The sequence below is a fragment of the Nerophis lumbriciformis genome, linkage group LG03, assembly GCF_033978685.3.
Source record: "Nerophis lumbriciformis linkage group LG03, RoL_Nlum_v2.1, whole genome shotgun sequence".
NCBI classification, from domain to species: domain Eukaryota; kingdom Metazoa; phylum Chordata; class Actinopteri; order Syngnathiformes; family Syngnathidae; genus Nerophis; species Nerophis lumbriciformis.
The window spans coordinates 15,157,878-15,177,224 of NC_084550.2; the positions used below are offsets into that span (position 1 = coordinate 15,157,878).

Genomic DNA, 19,347 nt, shown 5'->3' on the forward strand with positions numbered 1-19,347 from the left:
GCAAGATACTCAGTCAATGTGTTGAAAACCCTCGTCATATTGAATCACGCACTCCAGGGTCAGAATGTGAGGAATTATCTAGCAATATGTAGGTGACAGGTGGACGCTCAATAGCTTACGATGCCAATGAGACTTTAATCCGCTCCTTTTTGCACTCAGCAAAGCTTCAACCTGCTGATTTCTCCTTTTTTCGGATCAACCAGCAGGCCTCGAATTTATCTAGGGCTGCCAATTTTGGCCTAAGTAATAATTAAGATTATTGTTATCAATATTGAAATCATGATTACTGATTGTTAGGTAAAGCAGTGCTGGGGTGTGAACGTAATACCATCATGTAATTTGTAATGTCTAATAAAAAGGCTATAGATAAACGTTATCCATATATCTAAAGACAAATATAATTTTTTTAATTCTTTAATAAAATCAACTTTTCAGCATTTATCTCTATTCTCACATTTTGATAGAGGGAGTTTTTAATTTTTAATTTTAAGTTATGTACATTTATATGTACATGTAGATGCTGTATCGGGACAGAACCATTAAGAGTTTGACCAGAAATGTCAAATAGGAATTTACTATACACAATAAAACATTAACTAAATGCTGTGTTACATGAATGGGTTTTGAAGTAATACCTTTGTGACATTAAAAAAACACAATGTAGAAAAACATGGCGTTTACTTTTTTATATCAAAATAAAATACAAAGCAGTTTGGCTAATGAAGATGAAGTCTACTAAACTAGCTTTGTTCTTCTCCAACGCCTCCCTAATGTTTTAGTACAACAGTTTGGCCAACAACAAAAAATACTCTCACATCGAATACGGAATCTTCACAGCTTTCGTTCAGTTCGATGAGATTGCAGTTAAATAAAGGACGAGTGAACATCCCAGTCAACAAACTAAAGACTTTATAAACAAGTTCATGACACATCACCGGCTGCATGTTTCCACACCTCATTAATTCTCAGTCACAGCAGCTGATAGATGCTGTATTGAGAAAATGAAAGCAACATCAAATAGTTTTTCTCCTTCGCTGTGTACTTTTAGTGTGGTAACGAGTGCATCTGTCTCCAATATTGTCCACACTTGTCTCCATCTAAACACAGCAGTGCGCTCTTAAACACACGCCGGGAAGCGAGGGAAAAATTACGTTAAACCAAGCGCTCGGCTTCGTTTACTCCGAGGGGAAATCTCCGCAGCAAAGTCCGTGTAGTTTGTCCGCCATGATTATCAAGCAAAACAACGTTAGTGCGCATGCGTCTGACTACGTGTTGCCGAAAATGCATTAATAAATTACGGTTTTTCGGTAATTAAAAAATTAGACGGTATTACTAATATAATCGCAAATTATCATTATACCCTTTACCGTTACATCCGTAGTCCATTAACAAGTAAAAAGTCAAGGGCGGTCACGGTATGTTCTTTCTGCAAATGTTGGTAAATTTTTTGGGCATTACGGCAAACGACGAGGGCGGTTAATTTCGAGCTCTGACCCAGGAAGCCATTATGAAAGCCCCCACACTATCTTCCATAAATAAACACTTTAGTTTAAATAATGACACCAGCAAGGTTTTATTTCAACATACCACACGACAAAGTCTCCATCTTAGTTATTGTCTACCTGATGTACTTTTTGTAACAGTCTCAACAATCGCACAGGTCCATGTTGACGCCAACAAATGTGCGCACACATACGCACAGAGTAACAATGTGAACAATGTAGTACTGCTCAAGATGCAAAATGGGATCAGGTTTTCAGTTTGGCAAAAAGGGTACTTGAAGGCTTCTGTGCAAGGCAGAGCGGTTTTCACTCAGATCCAAACTTCCAAAATGTTAGCTTATTTGGTCATTGAGCCTGTCAAGTTCCTTCGTCAAGCCCGTGTAAACATTAAATTAGACATGAATGAGACATGAGACACACTGTTGGCATACAAAGAGTTAATGAGAACAATAAATAGTTTTGAAAACATAAAAAAACACTGCAATCATTTTAAGACGAAGAAGAAGCTTTCACCATTTTTACCCAAAGCTTAAAGACGACTTGGACTCAATTTAGCAGCAACTCTTGGCAAGACGACAGAAAGTATGGGATACTTAAAGCTAACGTGCTAACCAGCATCTGCGGATACACTGCACCGTGTACGCTACATGTGAAGAATAGAACGTGAAAATTTTTGTGCCACCATTGTGACCCCAACTGTCTTTTCCCCAGTGAACCCAAAGACACGTTTTCGGTGTTAGTACTAAACGCTTAGCCCGCATACCTGTGACAAAACAAAAAACACCTCTTACACGATATGGACAAAATTATTAGAATGTGCTAACCCAAGAGCCTAGAATTCTTCATCTGATCACATTTTCTATGCTGGGTAAAGACCCTTTCTTGTTCCCAGTGAACAAAGCAAGGTCCGTAAATGCATGCTTGGATGAGTTTATGAATGTAATATCCTAATGATTTTGTCCACACGGAGCATGAACAAAATCTCCCTTTCTGGACGCTGTCAAGTTTCTGTCCATTTGTCGTTCATAACTTTGGTTGATGATTCTTCTTCTAACAATGTTTGGTCCTTTTAAAAAAAAACACTCCTAATTGCATTCTCCACACCTTATCGGCGTGTTCAGTCCCTGAAATGTTTTGACGCGTAAAGTGAAAGTAGTCGAGCGGCTTCACTGGTCTTGAGATTGCGCTTTTTTGGGGCACTTCAGACTTTCTAGTGTGCCTCGGGAGTCTGCCACACGTTGTTGAGCAGTTTGACCACCTCCTCGTAGATGACAAAGACGATGGCCACGTCCAAGCACACACGGCCGAGCCGGGGTACGGTCCCTTTGTAGAACCTTGGAGCGGGAGAGGAGGACGTTAGAACCACTGGAAATCGCGTCAGGAACAGAATCTAAGGTCACTCACGCCAGCGGTCCTTCTTGCTTGAGGATCTGGAAGGCACAGTCCAGAGTGTTCCTGTAGCGGTGGGCATCCAGACCCTTCAAAAACACACATCTGTCTTAAGACATGGACAACCTTGCCAGTTAGATTACCAAAAGTGCCCCACTGACCTGCATCCTGGTTTTCACCACGTCCAAAGGTGTGTTTCCAAAAACGCTGGCGGCTCCCGCTGTGGCTCCAAACACGGCCGTGACGATAGGGTGCAGTTCTTTCCTGGTGTCATCCCCTTAGTGGAGCAATCCAAACGCAGAATGGGAATTCAAGCGACCAACATTCCAAATAGAGTCCCAGCTTGGACTTGATCGATCCTACCAGTTCAGTACATGGTTGTCACTAATCCCAAAGCTGTTCTTAATTTTAGCAAATTGTGTCTAACAACTGTTTCTTGTGGTCCTCCAGTTTTTGTCAGAACTTTGGTTGAATCTTTCGGAATGTCCTCATTCAACCCGACTCTTGTTTTTACCCTCATCCAGTCACATTTCCAGCCACTTCTGTCAGTCTAGTTTAGTCTTTATTTGAAGGGACAATGCACAGAAACATTAAGCTCAAAGACAGATATGTTCTGTACCAGATTATAGCTAAATAGCTCATTTCCATCTGCAGTCCCTGACTACCGTATTTTTCGGACTATAAGTCGCAGTTTTTTTTCCAGTGTTTTTCCTTCTTTATTATGCATTTTCGGCAGGTGCGACTTATACTCTGAAAAATACGGTAAAGGGATACAAAAATAATGCAATAAAATTATGACAATAAAATCATACTACAGCATGTAATCAAATTAAGAAAAGTCATAAAATGCCCTTTCATGGACACATACTTAATATACAATACAACCACACCTCATTTACATCATCACACAAAGACAATACATGCTCTTGTTCACATCTGTCATTTGTAAAAACAACCATGATTTTAACAGACACACCTCACAATTTACAACAAAAATGCTCTCATGGATAAATATAATACACATTAAGTTGATGTGGCAAACATAGTGCCCACCTTAGTGACCGTGTGAGCAGCTTTGATTGCTCCAAAGCCACTTTTTAACTTCAATTGTGAATGAAGAGTAATCTGTTAGACTTTTCAAGTTTGTTGTGAGGTCGTTCCATTCCTTTATGGCTTTATATGAAAAGGCTGATTGTGCAAAAGAGGTTTTACATCTGTGTACGCTACACTGCCCCCTGGTGGAGGCTTGTGTGTTTCTAGTTGTCACAGCAGTTGTAAACTGGACAAAGTGCTTAAGTGGCACTGGTGCAGTGTTATTTAGGATTCGATGGGCCATTCGTATTCATGCTCATCTTTGAATGTTAGCTAAATTTAACAATCTATATTTTTGGAGAACTAAACAGTGTTGGTGGTGTTATGGTTTTCGGTCAAGGATTTTGAGCGATTGTTTGTGCAAAGTTTTCAATGGCCTCAGTGTCATTTAGCTTGCCTGGATCAACATCCATCCATCCATCCATTTTCTACCGCTTATCCCACATGTTATACAATAATAAAAACGAGACATAATCATTGCATTAAAATACGTTTGAGCTGCCAGTCTTTGTATGTGCACAATATTGCGCAAAAGCTTTAGATTTGTTTGGATATAAATAACTAGAATACTATACAGTTTGCTTCCAAAAATTCCATAGTCACCCAATGGTAGGCATACCCAGATCCTTTGCCTATAAACCATCCTGTCACAAAGTTTGGTTGAATTGGGTTTTTTGCAAACTGCATCTGGCCTACTAGCGGTGACCTGAGACTTTCAAACGAACACTGACAGATTCCACTACAATCAAATACCGTATTTTTCGGAGTATAAGTCGCACCGGCCGAAAATGCATAATAAAGAAGGAAAAAAACATAAGTCACACTGGAGTATAAGTCACATTTTTGGGGGAAATGTATACGTTTCTATACGTTTACCAAACAATCTGTCACTCCTAATCGCTAAATCCGATGAAATCTTCTACGTCTAGTCCAGGGGTCGGCAACCTTTACCACTCAAAGAGCCATTTTGACCAGTTTCACAAATTAAAGAAAACAATGGGAGCCACAAAAAGCTTTTGAAATTTAAAATGAAATAACACTGCATACAAAGTTGTTGTTTTTTGCTTTGTGCTATGTATAAACCAAGGGTCTCAGACACTCGGCCCACACCTTAATATGAAAATTGAATGTTAGTGCGGCCCGCGAGTTTTATATGAATGGCGCTTGACAGCGTCATACTTGTCAACCCTCCCGATTTTTCCGGCATACTACGAATTTCAGGGCAACTATTCTCTCGAACGTGCAGTGATGGTACAGCATTTAGCGCCCACTACAACCAGCGTGCCGGCAGCCACACGTCGTATGGGGCTTCTGCTTGCTCACGTAAGTGACAGCAAGGCATACTTGGTCAACAACCACACAGGTTACACTGACGGTGGCGGTATAAAAAACTTTAACACTCTTACTAATAATGCTCCACACTGTGAACCCACACCAAACAAGAATGACAAATACATTTCGGGAGAACATCTGCACCGTAACACAACACAACATAAACACAACAGAACAAATACCCAGAATCCCATGCAGCCCTAACTCTTCCGGGCTACATTATACACCTCCGCTACCAAACCCCGCCCACCTCAACCAACGCACAGAGGGGGGTGGGGGGTTGATGTGTGGGGGAGCAGGGTTGGGGTGGGGTCGGGGTTTGGTGGTAGCGGGGGTGTATAATGTAGCCCGGAAGAGTCAGGGCTGCTTGGGATTCTGGGTATTTGTTCTGTTGTGTATATGTTGTGTTAAGGTGCAGATGTTCTCCCGAAATGTGTTTGTCATTCTTGTTTGGTTTTAGTTCAAAGTGTGGCGCATTATTAGTAAGAGTCGTAAAGTTGTTTTATATGGCCACCGTCAGTGTAACCTGTGTGGCTGTTGACCAAGTATGAATGCTGTCACTTGCGTGTGCAAGTAGAAGATGCATAAAACAAAAGGCTGGGCTGGCACGCTGTTTGTTCAGATTGTAGAGGGCGCTAAATGCTGTACCATCATGGCACGCCCTTATTATTATTGTTAGGGTGAAAATCGGAGAATATTAATCCCGGGAGTTTTCTGCAAGAGGCACCGAAATCCGGAAATCTCCCGGGATAATCGGGATGGTCGGCAAGTATGCAGCTGAGTGATCAAAGAGCCGCTGTGGCTCCGGAGCTGCGGGTTGCCGACCCCTGGTCTAGTCTCTTACGTGAATGAGTTAAATAATATTATTTGATATTTTACGGTAATGTGTTAATAATTTCACACATAAGTCGCTCCTGAGTATAAGTCGCACCCCCGGCCAAACTATGAAAAAAACTGCGACTTATAGTCCGAAAAATACGGTAGTGTGTTAGTCATACCTTTGTACCAGTTGCGTAGCGCATTCATCACATAGAATCGGATGGCCTGATTGGTTCCCTGCTTAAGCACCGTCGCCGTCAGACCTTGATACGTCCCCCGCACACCTGCGATAGAAAACCGGACCCGTGTTGCTCGCCATCATTAGGACCAATGATGTCTTACGGGCCTTAAGTCCCACCTTGCTCTCTGATGATCTCGCTGACGCCGTGAAAGAAGCCTCTGTAGCGAGGCCTGAGCGAGCACTGGTCGTGGATCATCTTCACCTGTGGGACGGCACAACCGTCACATGACCCGTCATCGCCTCACAAATGTGCCCTCGCCGACTACTCCACCCACCTTAAGCGTTTCCATGGGGCACACGATGAAAATGGCTTCTGTGATGCCCGCTCCCAAACCGCACACGAGGCTCCCCTTGTTGTCCAGCCGGCCCGTGGCGTCCCGCATGGGATTGCTGAGGATCTCGAAAGTGCCGAATCTGCGTGGAGTGGGGACAGAGAGCCATGACGGCGTTGACGATGTGAGTATTTCAGCTTGTTATTTTCTTCAATTGCCTGTCAATACGTTTTTTGCACTTTCAAGCCCCCCAAACTGTGTTACCCCGCATATGTGAACACTTGAAAACAAATGGTAAATGGTTTATACTTGTATAGCGCTTTTCTACCATTTTAAGGAACTCAAAGCGCTTTGACACTATTTCCACATTCACCCATTCTCACACACATTCACACACTGATGATTGAAAACAAATTCAAATCCTTTTCGAATCGAATAAAAACGGCGGCCTCAATTTGTTTAATTCACATTCATGCTTTGTTCAATCTGTACAACTCATATTTCAATTCTGATTCTTTGGGTTATGAATCGATTCAGAATAGATTCCTGATTCAACAAAATGATCGATTCAAACAGATTCTCGCAACATATTTAGTATATGAATTACAATGAAACCTTTTCAAAACAGATTACAGTAGCTCACCTTGGCTAATGACATATCCGCACAGAGAGGAGGCGCAGATATGGTTGTAAAAATGTGTTTCAAATAGTTTCTTAAACATTTTGAGTTGATTCAGAATCATTATACATACAAAACTCAAAACCAGTGAAGTTTTCACATTGTGTAAATGGTAAATAAAAACAGAATACAATGATTTGCAAATCCCTTTCAACCTATATTCAATTGAATAGACTGCAAAGACAAGATACTTAACGTTCGAACTGGAAAACTTTGTTATTTTTTGCAAATATTAGCTCATTTGGAATTTGATGCCTGCAACATGTTTAAAAAAAGCTGACTGAGAAAGTTGAGGAATGCTCATCAAACACTTATTTGGAACATCCCACAGGTGAACAGGCTAATTGGGAACAGGTGGGTGTCGTGATTGGGTATAAAAGCAGCTTCCATGAAATGCTCAGTCATTCACAAACAAGGATGGGGCGAGGGTCACCACTTTCTGAACAAATGCGTGAGCAAATTGTTTAAGAACAACATTTCTCAACCAGCTATTGCAAGGAATTTAGGGATTTCACCATCTACGGTCAGTAATATCATCAAAAGGTTCAGAGAATCTGGAGAAATCACTGCACGTAAGCAGCAAGGATGAAAACCAACATTGAATGCCTGTGACCTTCGATCCCTCAGGCGGTACTGCTTCAAAAACCGACATCAGTGTGTAAAGGATATCACCACATGGGCTCAGGAACACTCCCGAAAACCACTGTCAGTAACTACAGTTGGTTGCTACATCTGTAAGTGCAAGTTAAAACTCTACTATGCAAAGCGAAAGCCATTTATCAACAACACCCAGAAACGCCGCCGGCTTTGCTGGTCCTGAGCTCGTCTAAGATGGACTGATGCAAAGTGGAAAAGTGTTCTGTGATCTGACGAGTCCACATTTCAAATTATTTTTGGAAACTGTGGACGTTGTGTCCTGTTTTTATTTACAAATTACACAACGTGCCAACTTCACTGGTTTTGTAATAACTGATTCGTATGTGAATTGTTTTTTCAGCACGCTATTAATCTGTAGTTAATCCCTAATTAATATTTAACCACAACAAGATTCACTTGGTCTGAGTTTGAGTTTGAGTTTATTTCGAACATGCAAGTATACAACATGATACATCACAATCTCCAGTTTCTCTTTTCAACATGTTCGAAAAGGAGTAGGAAGAAGCAGAGCTTATTTAATCCTACCCCTTTTCTTTTACATAACAGTTGCTAAAACTTTTGTTCACTTCCTGTTCTCAATTTATTCACAATATACTCCATAAGTAATCACAATAAAATAAGTAAATAAATGATAATTGGTGAAGTAAGTTACATTTCATATGTTGAGATAAGTAAGATTATTTTGTGAGTGAAATAATGAAAGAATGGATGAGTTAAATAAATTCAGAATGTTTATCATGGTTCTTCTTCTTTGTACTTTGTAAACACTTTAAGTTTGAAGAGTTTCTTGAAGTGGATCATATTAGTACATTGTTTGATTGCTTTGTTTAATCCATTCCATAATTTAATTCCACATACTGATATACTGAAGGTCTTAAGCGTTGTACGTGCATACAAATGTTTTAAATTACATTTCTCCCTAAGATTATATTTCTCCTCTTTTTTTGAGAAGAATTGTTGTATATTCTTGGGTAGCAGGTTATAGTTTGCTTTGTGTATAATTTTAGCTGTTTGCAAATTCACTATGTCGTAGAATTTCAGTATCTTTGATTCAATAAATAAAGGATTTGTGTGTTCTCTATATCCAACATTATGTATTATTCTAACTGATCTTTTTTGTAACACCGTTAATGAATGAAGTGTACTTTTGTAATTATTTCCCCATATTTCTGCACAATAACTCAGATATGGTAACACTAGTGAGCAGTAGAGAATATGAAGTGATTTTTTGTCTAGAACATGTTTTGCTTTATTCATTATTGACGTGTTTCTTGCTACTTTGTTGTATATTTTTTACGTGAGATTTCCAGTTCAATTTATCATCAATCATTATACCTAGAAATTTGGTTTCATTTACTCTTTCAATTTCTATTCCGTCTATTTGTATTTGTGTTTGACTTTCTCTTCTACTGTTACCAAATAGCATTATTTTAGTTTAACTGAGATTCAACGATAGTCTGTTTTTGTCAAACCATCTTTTTAATTTGTTAATTTCTTCTGTTATTTGTAGTATCTTCTGTGTGTTCTCTCCTGAACAAAACGCTGTTGTATCATCCGCAAATAATACTAACTTTAAATCTTTTGTAACTTTACAAATGTCATTTATATATAGATTGAATAATTTAGGTCCTAGTATTGATCCCTGAGGTACACCACAGGATATATTTAGCGTTGTAGACGTGTGTTCGCCTACCTTCACGTATTGTTTCCTGTTCATTAGATAACTTCTTATCCAGTTTAAGACTAACCCTCTGATGCCATATCGTTCTGGTCTGAGATTGACTTTTCCCAGATTAAGAATCAAGACTTTCACCATTCATTCGTTTTGTAAGATCCAGATCAGTCGACATGTTTGTTGATTTGGTCTATTTATTGCGTCTAAAACCTTCTCAAGCAAACCCCAGTAAGAAGCAAAACAGAACTACAAAATGTCTGCTAGTGTGAAATATCCAAAGAGGACCAAGGTTAGTTTATTTTGAAAAAATAACCCCTGGTATAACACTGAATAAGACCACCTTCCTCCTTCCTCTGTGTTCACAATGCTCTCTCTGGTTAAATAAACCCAGAACCAAACAAAGATTCACTCCGGAGGAGGTGCTCGCTTTTTGTTTTGCTTTTACAAAGGAAATTGTTTGGATCTTAAAAGGGAACTGCACTTATTTTGGAATTGTGCCTATCATTCACAATCCTTATGATAGACAAGAACACATGTTTTTCTTTTTTTTAACAATGCAGCTAATGGGAGTACTCTATTGCGTAATAAAAACCCTCTAACAAAAACAAAAAGCGCCAACAATTAGAGATGTCCGATAATGGGGGGGTCGGGGTTTGGTGGTAGTGGGGGGTGTATATTGTAGCGTCCTGGAAGAGTTAGTGCTGCAAGGGGTTCTGGGTATTTGTTCTGTTGTGTTTATGTTGTGTTACGGTGCGGATGTTCTCCCGAAATGTGTTTGTCATTCTTGTTTGGTGTGGGTTCACAGTGTGGCGCATATTTGTAGCAGTGTTAAAGTTGTTTATACGGCCACCCTCAGTGTGACCTGTATGGCTGTTGATCAAGTATGCCTTGGATTCACTTATGTGTGTGTAAAAGCCGCATATATTATTTACCGGATATGTACCGCTCCGTACAACGGCGTTTCAAAAAGTCATTAATTTTACTTTTTGAAACCGATACCGATAATCTCCGATATTAAATTTAAAGCATTTATCTGCCGATAATATCGGCAGGCCGAAATTATCGGACATTCACAGCTCGTGACCTGAATGTTAACCGAGCATAAGCAATATTGTTTTTATAAGCACTGACGCAGACAAATTATTTTTAGAAGCGCCGTGATCACAAAAAGCCTCTGAGTTGGTAAAAGTTAATTCTAGATTATAAATCATGCCTCTCACCTGGATAGTAGAACTTTGTGGACAAAAACCGAGAAGTTCTTCGGCATCCGACTTAAACCCGGAGATTGCAAGAAAGACACAAAGAAGACGCACGTTTGCGGCACCCTACTTTCTTTTTTTTTTAAATCTTTACTGAGAAATGTGAATAATTGTTCATTTAAACAGGAAGATCCAATGAGGGCAGACATTGTACAGTAAGTGATTGTTTTAATAGGTTCATAGTTTGTGTGTCTTATTTAGCACTTAGCAATACTGCTACATGATGCTTAGTGTTTTAAGGGACACCGCCATATGCTTAAAATGAGTAAAATACGTAAACATGAGCTGTTATTATGAATGTTACTACATTACATATAAACTAATCAAAGTTATCACAAAACTTTGTGTTTCAATGAGTTCCCGGCGAGAAGACAAAAGCTGTCTTTGAACCTACCAAGCAGAAGGCTTGTAAAACTCCACTGTGTAGGATGGGAAGCAACATGAAGGTGTTCTGTTTCTTTCATGTATTGTAATCAACAGAAAGATATTGTCGTGACCCAAGAACTACAAAGCGTAGGAAGCAGGGCCTGACTCCCTTCAAGACGACCTTTTCTGTGAGCTGTTTTACGACCTTTTCTGTGAACTCTTTTACGACCATTTCTTTTAACTATTCTGTAACCAAAGGCGATGGCTGTTTACGACCCACGTCCCTTTGAAACAGCTGTTGCCATGTAATCAGGGAAAGTCCAAATAAAAGAGGTGGCGTACAATCTTTCGCCAGAGCGTGCTGGAGCATGTACAAGTGTACAGCCCAGACGTTTCTCCTCAAATTGAGCCAAATTTAATTCTGTCTCAGTTTAATTCTTTGCTTCTTGTCTTGTTTAATAGATGTCATCAGTGTTTGAACCTGACATCAGTGAACGGACACAAACATTTGCCAGACAGTTGCGATAGCCATTCAGATCACGAGTTGTTGTCAGTAAGGCCTTCGAGCTGGCCTAGGCCGATATGTATTGTGATGTCATGAGCTAGGTTACATAACAACTCCATTACCCTTCATGCCACAGTTGTGAAGCGCACGCGCAGTAACCCCGTTTAGGTTGTTGAATGTAAACATGCCGACAGCTTGATGTTATTGACGAGCACGCTGTGGAGTAAACTTTAGGAACTCAGCCAACACGTCTCGTCTGCATCTTTTATGATTAGACAAGACAACACATATATTTGCAAGGCCATTTCCAAGAAGGATATTTAAAGAGAAACTACATCTTGTGAGACAACGTCGGCCAATCCCGGAACCTCGCTTAACTGTCCCTGCGATGAAATGTGAGTTCAGATATTTTATTTCTTTATTTTTTCATGTTTAATATGTTTTTTGCAATTTTGACAGTACCACATAAGATGTTTCTTAATTGCTGATGCGGGTTTATTGATTTTTAAATGCGCCACAAAATAACCCGTTTTGTACACTGTTGATGTGTTTCAATGTGCAGTCATGCGTAAATGTGTTTCTGTATAGTATTTCTCCAGCAATGGTCATGTGGTGACATAAATGATGGTATTTTGAGAGGTAATCATTGAAGTCGGACATCACTGAAGGCCTAGGTGGGAAACGCGCGGCACGCCACTGCCATTGTTAGCTGACTTTTGCTAATGTTTATTTATGATTTAGAATGCATCAAAAAGAAAAAACGTGTTCTGGTCGGACTCAAGAATTGTGATTGATAGGCAAAATTCCACAGAATGTGCAGTTCCCCTTTTAAGATAAAAATGCTGCTTGGTTCTAAAACAAGATAGTATTGGTGGACGTGTGCCAAAAGCTGTGTTGGTTCACCTCACTGCAGATTTGGGAATTGATCCGTAGAGGAGCGAACTGAGACCTCGATACAAGCCTCTGAGACCATGATCCTGCACAGTCAGCTTCACGCAGTCACCTGCCAACACACACACACACACACGTTAGAACAGGGCTCGGCAACCCAAAACGTTGAAAGAGCCATATTGGACCAAAAATACAAAAAACTAATCTGTCTGGAGCCGCAAAAAATCAAAAGCCGTATATAAGTCTTATAATGAAGGCAACACATGATGTAAGTGTTTATATTAGCTATAATAGCCTACTATCAAAATGAATATGTGTCGCAGGCTGAAGCATATCTTGGTTGACAGAAATGCTGAAATGTAATATTTATTCTACACATTTTTACAACATTAGAAGCCATTAGTAAATCAGAGGCTATTCAGAAGGTGAGATAACTCCTGGAAATGACTGGCTTTTAATGGCCGAAGGTATAGATGTGTGTGTCCAAGTTAAAGGAAACTGTCTTCTTTCAATAGATTTATTACAATCTTTGGCAAGCTAGGTAATGTTTGCGGTGGTCTGGAACAACATGACAAACAACTATCCGAAATGCAGCCAATATTACATACAGATAATGTGTGTAATGCAGTGTTTCCCACAGGGCAGGCATCTATTTGTGGTGGTGTGGTGGGGGGCGGCGGCGGCAGCGGCGATGACCAAGAAGAACGCGGAGTTGGAATATAATTACAACACTTTATGTACATATTTATATACAGATTTGAACAATTAGTTATTCACTGAAATATATTTATTAATTGTGGTTCTTACAAAAAATATATCTTATAAATTATAAAAGCTAAAATGTATCTTAAAGCTCTGCCCCTTTAATTAGTGCATACTAAATAATTTAACTTTAGCCTACTACTACAACCATATTATTTACCAGCAACATAAAGTGAAACAGAGGCAGAGGTGTCCTGCCACAGTCAGTCAACCTCCTCCTCCTCCTGCTGCTGCTGAACAGGTCGCACTGGAGCTAGTCGCTCTATGTTTTGTCGTGGTCCTCTCTATAAGGCACATAAGAATATAAATTAGGACCCTTTTCATGAGAAAAGTGCATTTCTGATCTGACCCTGCTTTATTTTTCAGTGTTTGCTGAGTCTCACCTGTTCCCTCCGCCCTAATTTTTCTACTTGCCCCAATATTTTTACTTGTCCTGCCTAGGTTTTTTTCTGGCTGTGTAGTGCTCATGGCTTATATCTTACTAAAACCCTTCCCGTTGACTATTTACAACACTACACAGTATTTATTATTATTATTATCTATAATTACATTTAAATGGCATTGCATACATGTAAAATTAAATGCTATTTCACATTATTTGACCAGTAGCAGTTACACCCATCTGAACAGGTCAGCCACCTGTTTAAAGCCTGATCACAGTTGAAATCTTGAAATGAAGGGCCTTTAATGGCCAAAACATTAACCTGGACAACATTTTAACAGCTGGTTGGCTCAGATTTTATTATTTTCATTGCATTCACATGCTGTAGTGGACAGTGGACATTTTAGCTTGAGTATTAATGTAGTATCTGAAGCACCGTCTCCACGTGTGTTTATTGACAACAATGTTATAACCTGGACACGTTAGCTCGTCGGTATGAAAACAGGTGACTGTTACTACGTGCGTCTGCCCCGGCCCCTGAGTCAAACAGTGGCGGTGTTAATGAAGCAGCGTCAGGCTGCTCACCGTCAGTGAAACGCTCGGTGAAATCGCGGATTAACGTTAAATATATGACGAGCCGCGAGCGATGCAGCTATAACCTATCTACCTATAACCTATATTACCCTCGTATTTTGATCCCGTCCGTCTTCGTCTTCTTCTTCTTCTTCTGGCCCACCAGGTGAATTAAGTGCTATTGGCGGAGTTACAATGCATAGTAGGCTACCGCCACCTACTGCACCGGAGTTGTAACTACAAGGTACATTCACAGACAGAGTCACTTTGCTTTTATGAGCGGTCGAGCGAGTCAAAAGCCGAAAAATCCATTTGTGGCGGACGTAATTCTTTCGTGGCGGGCCGCCACAAATAAATGAATGTGTGGGAAACACTGTAATGTATGTATGAGAAATTATATACAAAGAGGATAAAAGTAAAGGATATTAAATGGGCTCAAATATACCTACAAATCAGCATCAAGGGTTGGAATTGGGGGTTAAATCACGAAAAATTATTCCCGGGCGCGGCCACCGCTGATGCTCACTGCTCCCCTCACCTCCCAGCGGGTGATCAAGGGTGATGGGTCAAATGCAGAGAATAATTTCACCACACCTAGTGTGTGGTGTGACAATCATTGGTACTTTTTTTTTTTAATGAGGCATAATGATGCAAATGTACATACAGCTAGCCTAAATAGCATGTTAGCATTGATTAGCTTGCAGTCATGACTGACCAAATATGCCCGATTAGCACTACAACAAGTCGATAACATCGACAAAGCGCACCTTTGTGCATTCACGCACAGCAGAAAACATTTGGTGGACAAAATGAGACAAAGGAGTGGACGATTTCCCATGTTCAACTGTTGCGTCACAGTCCACACTATGGTGGACTGTGGACAAAACCATGTTCACCAAATACTCTCATCAGTGAAGCATACACACAAACATACAGTCGTGGTCAAAAGTTTACATACACTTGTAAAGAACATAATGTCATGGCTTTCTTGAGTTTCCAATACTTTATATTTTTTTGTGATAGAGTGATTGGAGCACATACTTGTTGGTCACAAAAAACATTCATGAAGTTTGGTTCTTTTATGAATTTATTATGGGTCTACTGAAAATGTGAGCAAATGTGCTGGGTCAAAAGTATACATACAGCAATGTTAATATTTGCTTACATGTCCCTTGGCAAGTTTCACTGCAATAAGGCACTTTTCAGAATCAGAATCAGCTTTATTGTCATTACGCAGGATAACGAGATTGAGGCCATTCCATACAGTGCGATGTGTGCATGCAAGAAAACAATGTGTAAATATATAAATATTGGGAGCCATCCACAAGCTTCTGGCAATCTTGTGGTTGAATTTTTGATCACTCTTCTTGACAAAATTGGTGCAGTTCAGCTAAATGTGTTGGTTTTCTGACATGGACTTGTTTCTTCAGCATTGTCCACATGTTTAAGTAAGGACTTTGGGAAGGCCATTCTAAAACCTTAATTCTAGCCTGATTTAGCCATTTCTTTACCACTTTTGACGTGTGTTTGGGGTCATTGTCCTGTTGGAACACCCAACTGCGCCAAAGACCCAACCTCCGGGCTGATAATTTTAGGTTTTCCTGAAGAATTTGGAGGTAATCCTCCTTTTTCATTTCCCATTTACTCTCTGTAAAGTACCAGTTCCATTGGCAGCAAAACATTCATCCATCCATCTTCTTCCGCTTATCCGAGGTCGGGTCGCGGGGGCAGCAGCCTAAGCAGGGAAGCCCAGACTTCACTCTCTCCAGCCACTTGGTCCAGCTCCTCCCGGGGGAATCCCAAGGCGTTCCCAGGCCAGCCGGGAGACATAGTCTTCCCAACATGTCCTGGGTCTTCCCCGTGGCCTCCTACCAGTCGGACGTGCCCGAAACACCTCCCTAGGGAGGCGTTCGGGTGGCATCCTGACCAGATACCCGAACCACCTCATCTGGCTCCTCTCGATGTGGAGGAGCAGAGGCTTTAGTTTGAGTTCCTCCCGGATGCCAGAGCTTCTCACCCTATCTCTAAGGGAGAGACCCGCCACCTGGCGGAGGAAACTCATTTCGGCCGCTTGTACCCGTGATCTTGTCCTTTCGGTCATAACCCAAATCTCATGACCATAGGTGAGGATGGGAACGCAGATCGACCGGTAAATTTAATATTTAAGAGCTTTGCCTTCTGGCTCAGCTCCTTCTTCACCACAACGGATCCGCATTACTGAAGACGCCGCACCGATCCGCCTGTCGACCTCACGATCCACTCTTCCCTCACTCGTGAACAAGACTCCGAGGTACTTGAACTCCTCCACTTGGGGCAAGATCTCCTCCCCAATCCGGAGATGGCACTCCACCCTTTTCCGGGCGAGAACAAAACAGGCCCAGAGCATAATACTACCACCACCATGCTTGACGGTAGGTGTGGTGTTCCTGGGATTAAAGGCCTCACCTTTTCTCCTCCAAACATATTCCTGGGTATTGCGGCCAAACAGCTCAATTTTTCCTCTGAAAGGTCTTATCTTTGTCCATGATGAATTCATAAAAGAACCAAACTTCATGAATGTTTTTTTTTGTGACCAACAAGTATGTGCTCCAATCACTCTATCACAAAAAAATAAGAGTTGTAGAAATTATTGGAAACTCAAGACATCATTCACAAGTGTATGTAAACTTTTGACCACGACTGTATTAAACAGTGGGTTTTCTCACAATTGGGAAGGTTTGTGTTATGTTTGTCCTCAAACAAAAAACATACTAAAACAAAAAAATATTTTCCCCCATCTTTTTCCATTTTCAATTAGAGATGTCCGATAATATCGGACTGACGATATCGGCCGATTAAATGCTTTAGAATGTGACATCGGAAATTATCGGTATCGGTTTCAAAAAGTAAAATTTATGACTTTTTAAAACGCCGCTGTGTACACGGACGTAGGGAGAAGTACAGAGCGCCAATAAACCTTAAAGGCGCCGCCTTTGCGTGTCGGCCCAATCACATAATATCAGCGGCTTTTCACATTCACAAGTGAATGCAAGGCATACTTGGTCAACTGCCATACTGGTCACACTGAGGGTGGCCGTATAAACAAGTTTAACACTGTTACAAATATGCGCCACACTGTGAACCCACACCAAACAAGAATGACAAACACATTTCGGGAGAACATCCGCACCGTAACACAACATAAACACAACAGAACAAATATCCAGGACGCTACAATATACACCCCCTGCTACCCCCTACCCTAAACCTCCTCATGCTCTCTCAGGGAGAGCATGTCCTAAATTCCAAGCTGCTGTTTTGAGGCATGTTAAAAAAAATAAAAAAAAGCACTTTGTGACTTCAATAATAAATATGGCAGTGCCATGTTGGCATTTTTTCTCCATAACTTGAGTTGATTTATTTTGGAAAATTTTGTTACATTGTTTAATGCATCCAGCGGGGCATCACAACAAAATTAGGCATGCTAATGTGTTAATTCCACGACTGTATATATCGGTATCGGTTGATATCGGAATCGGTAATTAAGACATAATTGCCAACCCTCCCGATTTTCCCGGGAGACTCCCGAATTTCAGTGCCCCTCCCGAAAATCTCCCGGGGCAACCATTCTCCCAAATATCTCCCGAATTCCGCCCGGGCAACAATATTGGGGGCGTGCCTTAAAGGCACTGTCTTTAGCGTCCTCTACAAAACTGTCGTCACATTTACTTTTCCTACATTCAAACAGCGTGCCGGCCCAGTCACATAATATTTGCGGTTTTTCATGAGTGACTGCAAGGCATACTTGATCAACAGGCATACAGGTCACACTGAGAGTGGCCGTATAAACAAGTTTAACACTGTTACAAATATGCGCCACACTGTGAACCCACACCAAACAAGAATGACAAAACACATTTCGGAAGAACAGAACAAATACCCAGAACCCCTTGCAGCACTAACGCTACAATATTTTACATTTTAAATGCTCCAGGGAGCCACTAGGGCGGCGCTAAAGAGTCGCGGGTTAGAATGTGTGCAGCATTACCCGACCGGAAGTCTGTTGTGCGTCTTGTGACCTACCGATGCCTCGGTACCGTGGACGATTGGCTCGCTCGTCCAGTTGCAGCTGCGTCTTCACGTACTCCGTGGGGAAGGTGATGCAAATCTCGATGCCGCCCGCGATGCCACCTAAGTGATGAGGAGGAAACAATGGGGATTTGTGGCTTTCCATTAGTGACCCACTTCCGCTCAGATCTCCTTAACAGATTGTAGCCGGAAGTGCAATCGGATCAGAATCGAACGTAGTAAAAGATAAGTGGGGGAAAAACCGCACCTGCTAAGATAGCCTTCCCGGGATGTGTCATCTTCCTGCCGCCGATCGCCGCCGCCGCGGCCAAGCTCCTCCTCGCCGCGTACGACTGCCTCGGGGCCGGCAAAGGATATGCCCGCACACCGTGGGGGAAGAGCTTGTCGAGCGGCGTGGACATCTCGGAGAAGAGGCTATAGTGTTAGCGGCGTCTCTCCACCGTGACAACAATAACACAAGCTTGCGAGCGCGCGCCGGCAATGTGGACCGCGGGAGCGAGCGTAGGTGGGCGGGGTCAATAACATGCAAGGCAGTGGGTCAGCTGATCAGCCCACCTCATTGGTTGGCTCGATCATGTGACCTGGCGATGCTGCTGTTGACCAATGAGGAGGAAGCTGATTTATATACAGTAAATGTAGTATAATGTGCATTTGGTTTAAACTATCTTTAATTATTAAACGTTAGATGACACTACTAAATAGCCTGCAATTAGGGATGTCCGATAATGGCTTTGTTGCCGATATCCGATATTGTCCAACTCTTAATTACCGATACCGATATATACAGTCGTGGAATCAACACATTATTAATTTGGACAACCAGGTATGGCGAAGATAAGGTCCTTTAAAAAAAATAAAAATCATAAAATAAAATAAGATGAAT

At 41.2% G+C, this 19,347-nt stretch overlaps 1 protein-coding gene across 1 annotated transcript; it reads right to left on the bottom strand.

The window, feature by feature from the left end:
• Nucleotides 1-1,554: 1,554 nt before the first annotated feature.
• Nucleotides 1,555-18,946, bottom strand: slc25a1a (solute carrier family 25 member 1a). Its single transcript, XM_061934126.1, has 9 exons — nucleotides 18,712-18,946; nucleotides 18,459-18,566; nucleotides 12,692-12,791; nucleotides 6,651-6,789; nucleotides 6,493-6,577; nucleotides 6,314-6,418; nucleotides 3,053-3,168; nucleotides 2,907-2,980; nucleotides 1,555-2,836 (listed from the first exon to the last, which is right to left on the bottom strand). Exons 1-9 carry the CDS (start codon nucleotides 18,863-18,865, stop codon nucleotides 2,713-2,715), a joined length of 1,005 nt encoding a protein of 334 aa, XP_061790110.1. The 5' UTR covers nucleotides 18,866-18,946; the 3' UTR covers nucleotides 1,555-2,712.
• Nucleotides 18,947-19,347: the final 401 nt, after the last annotated feature.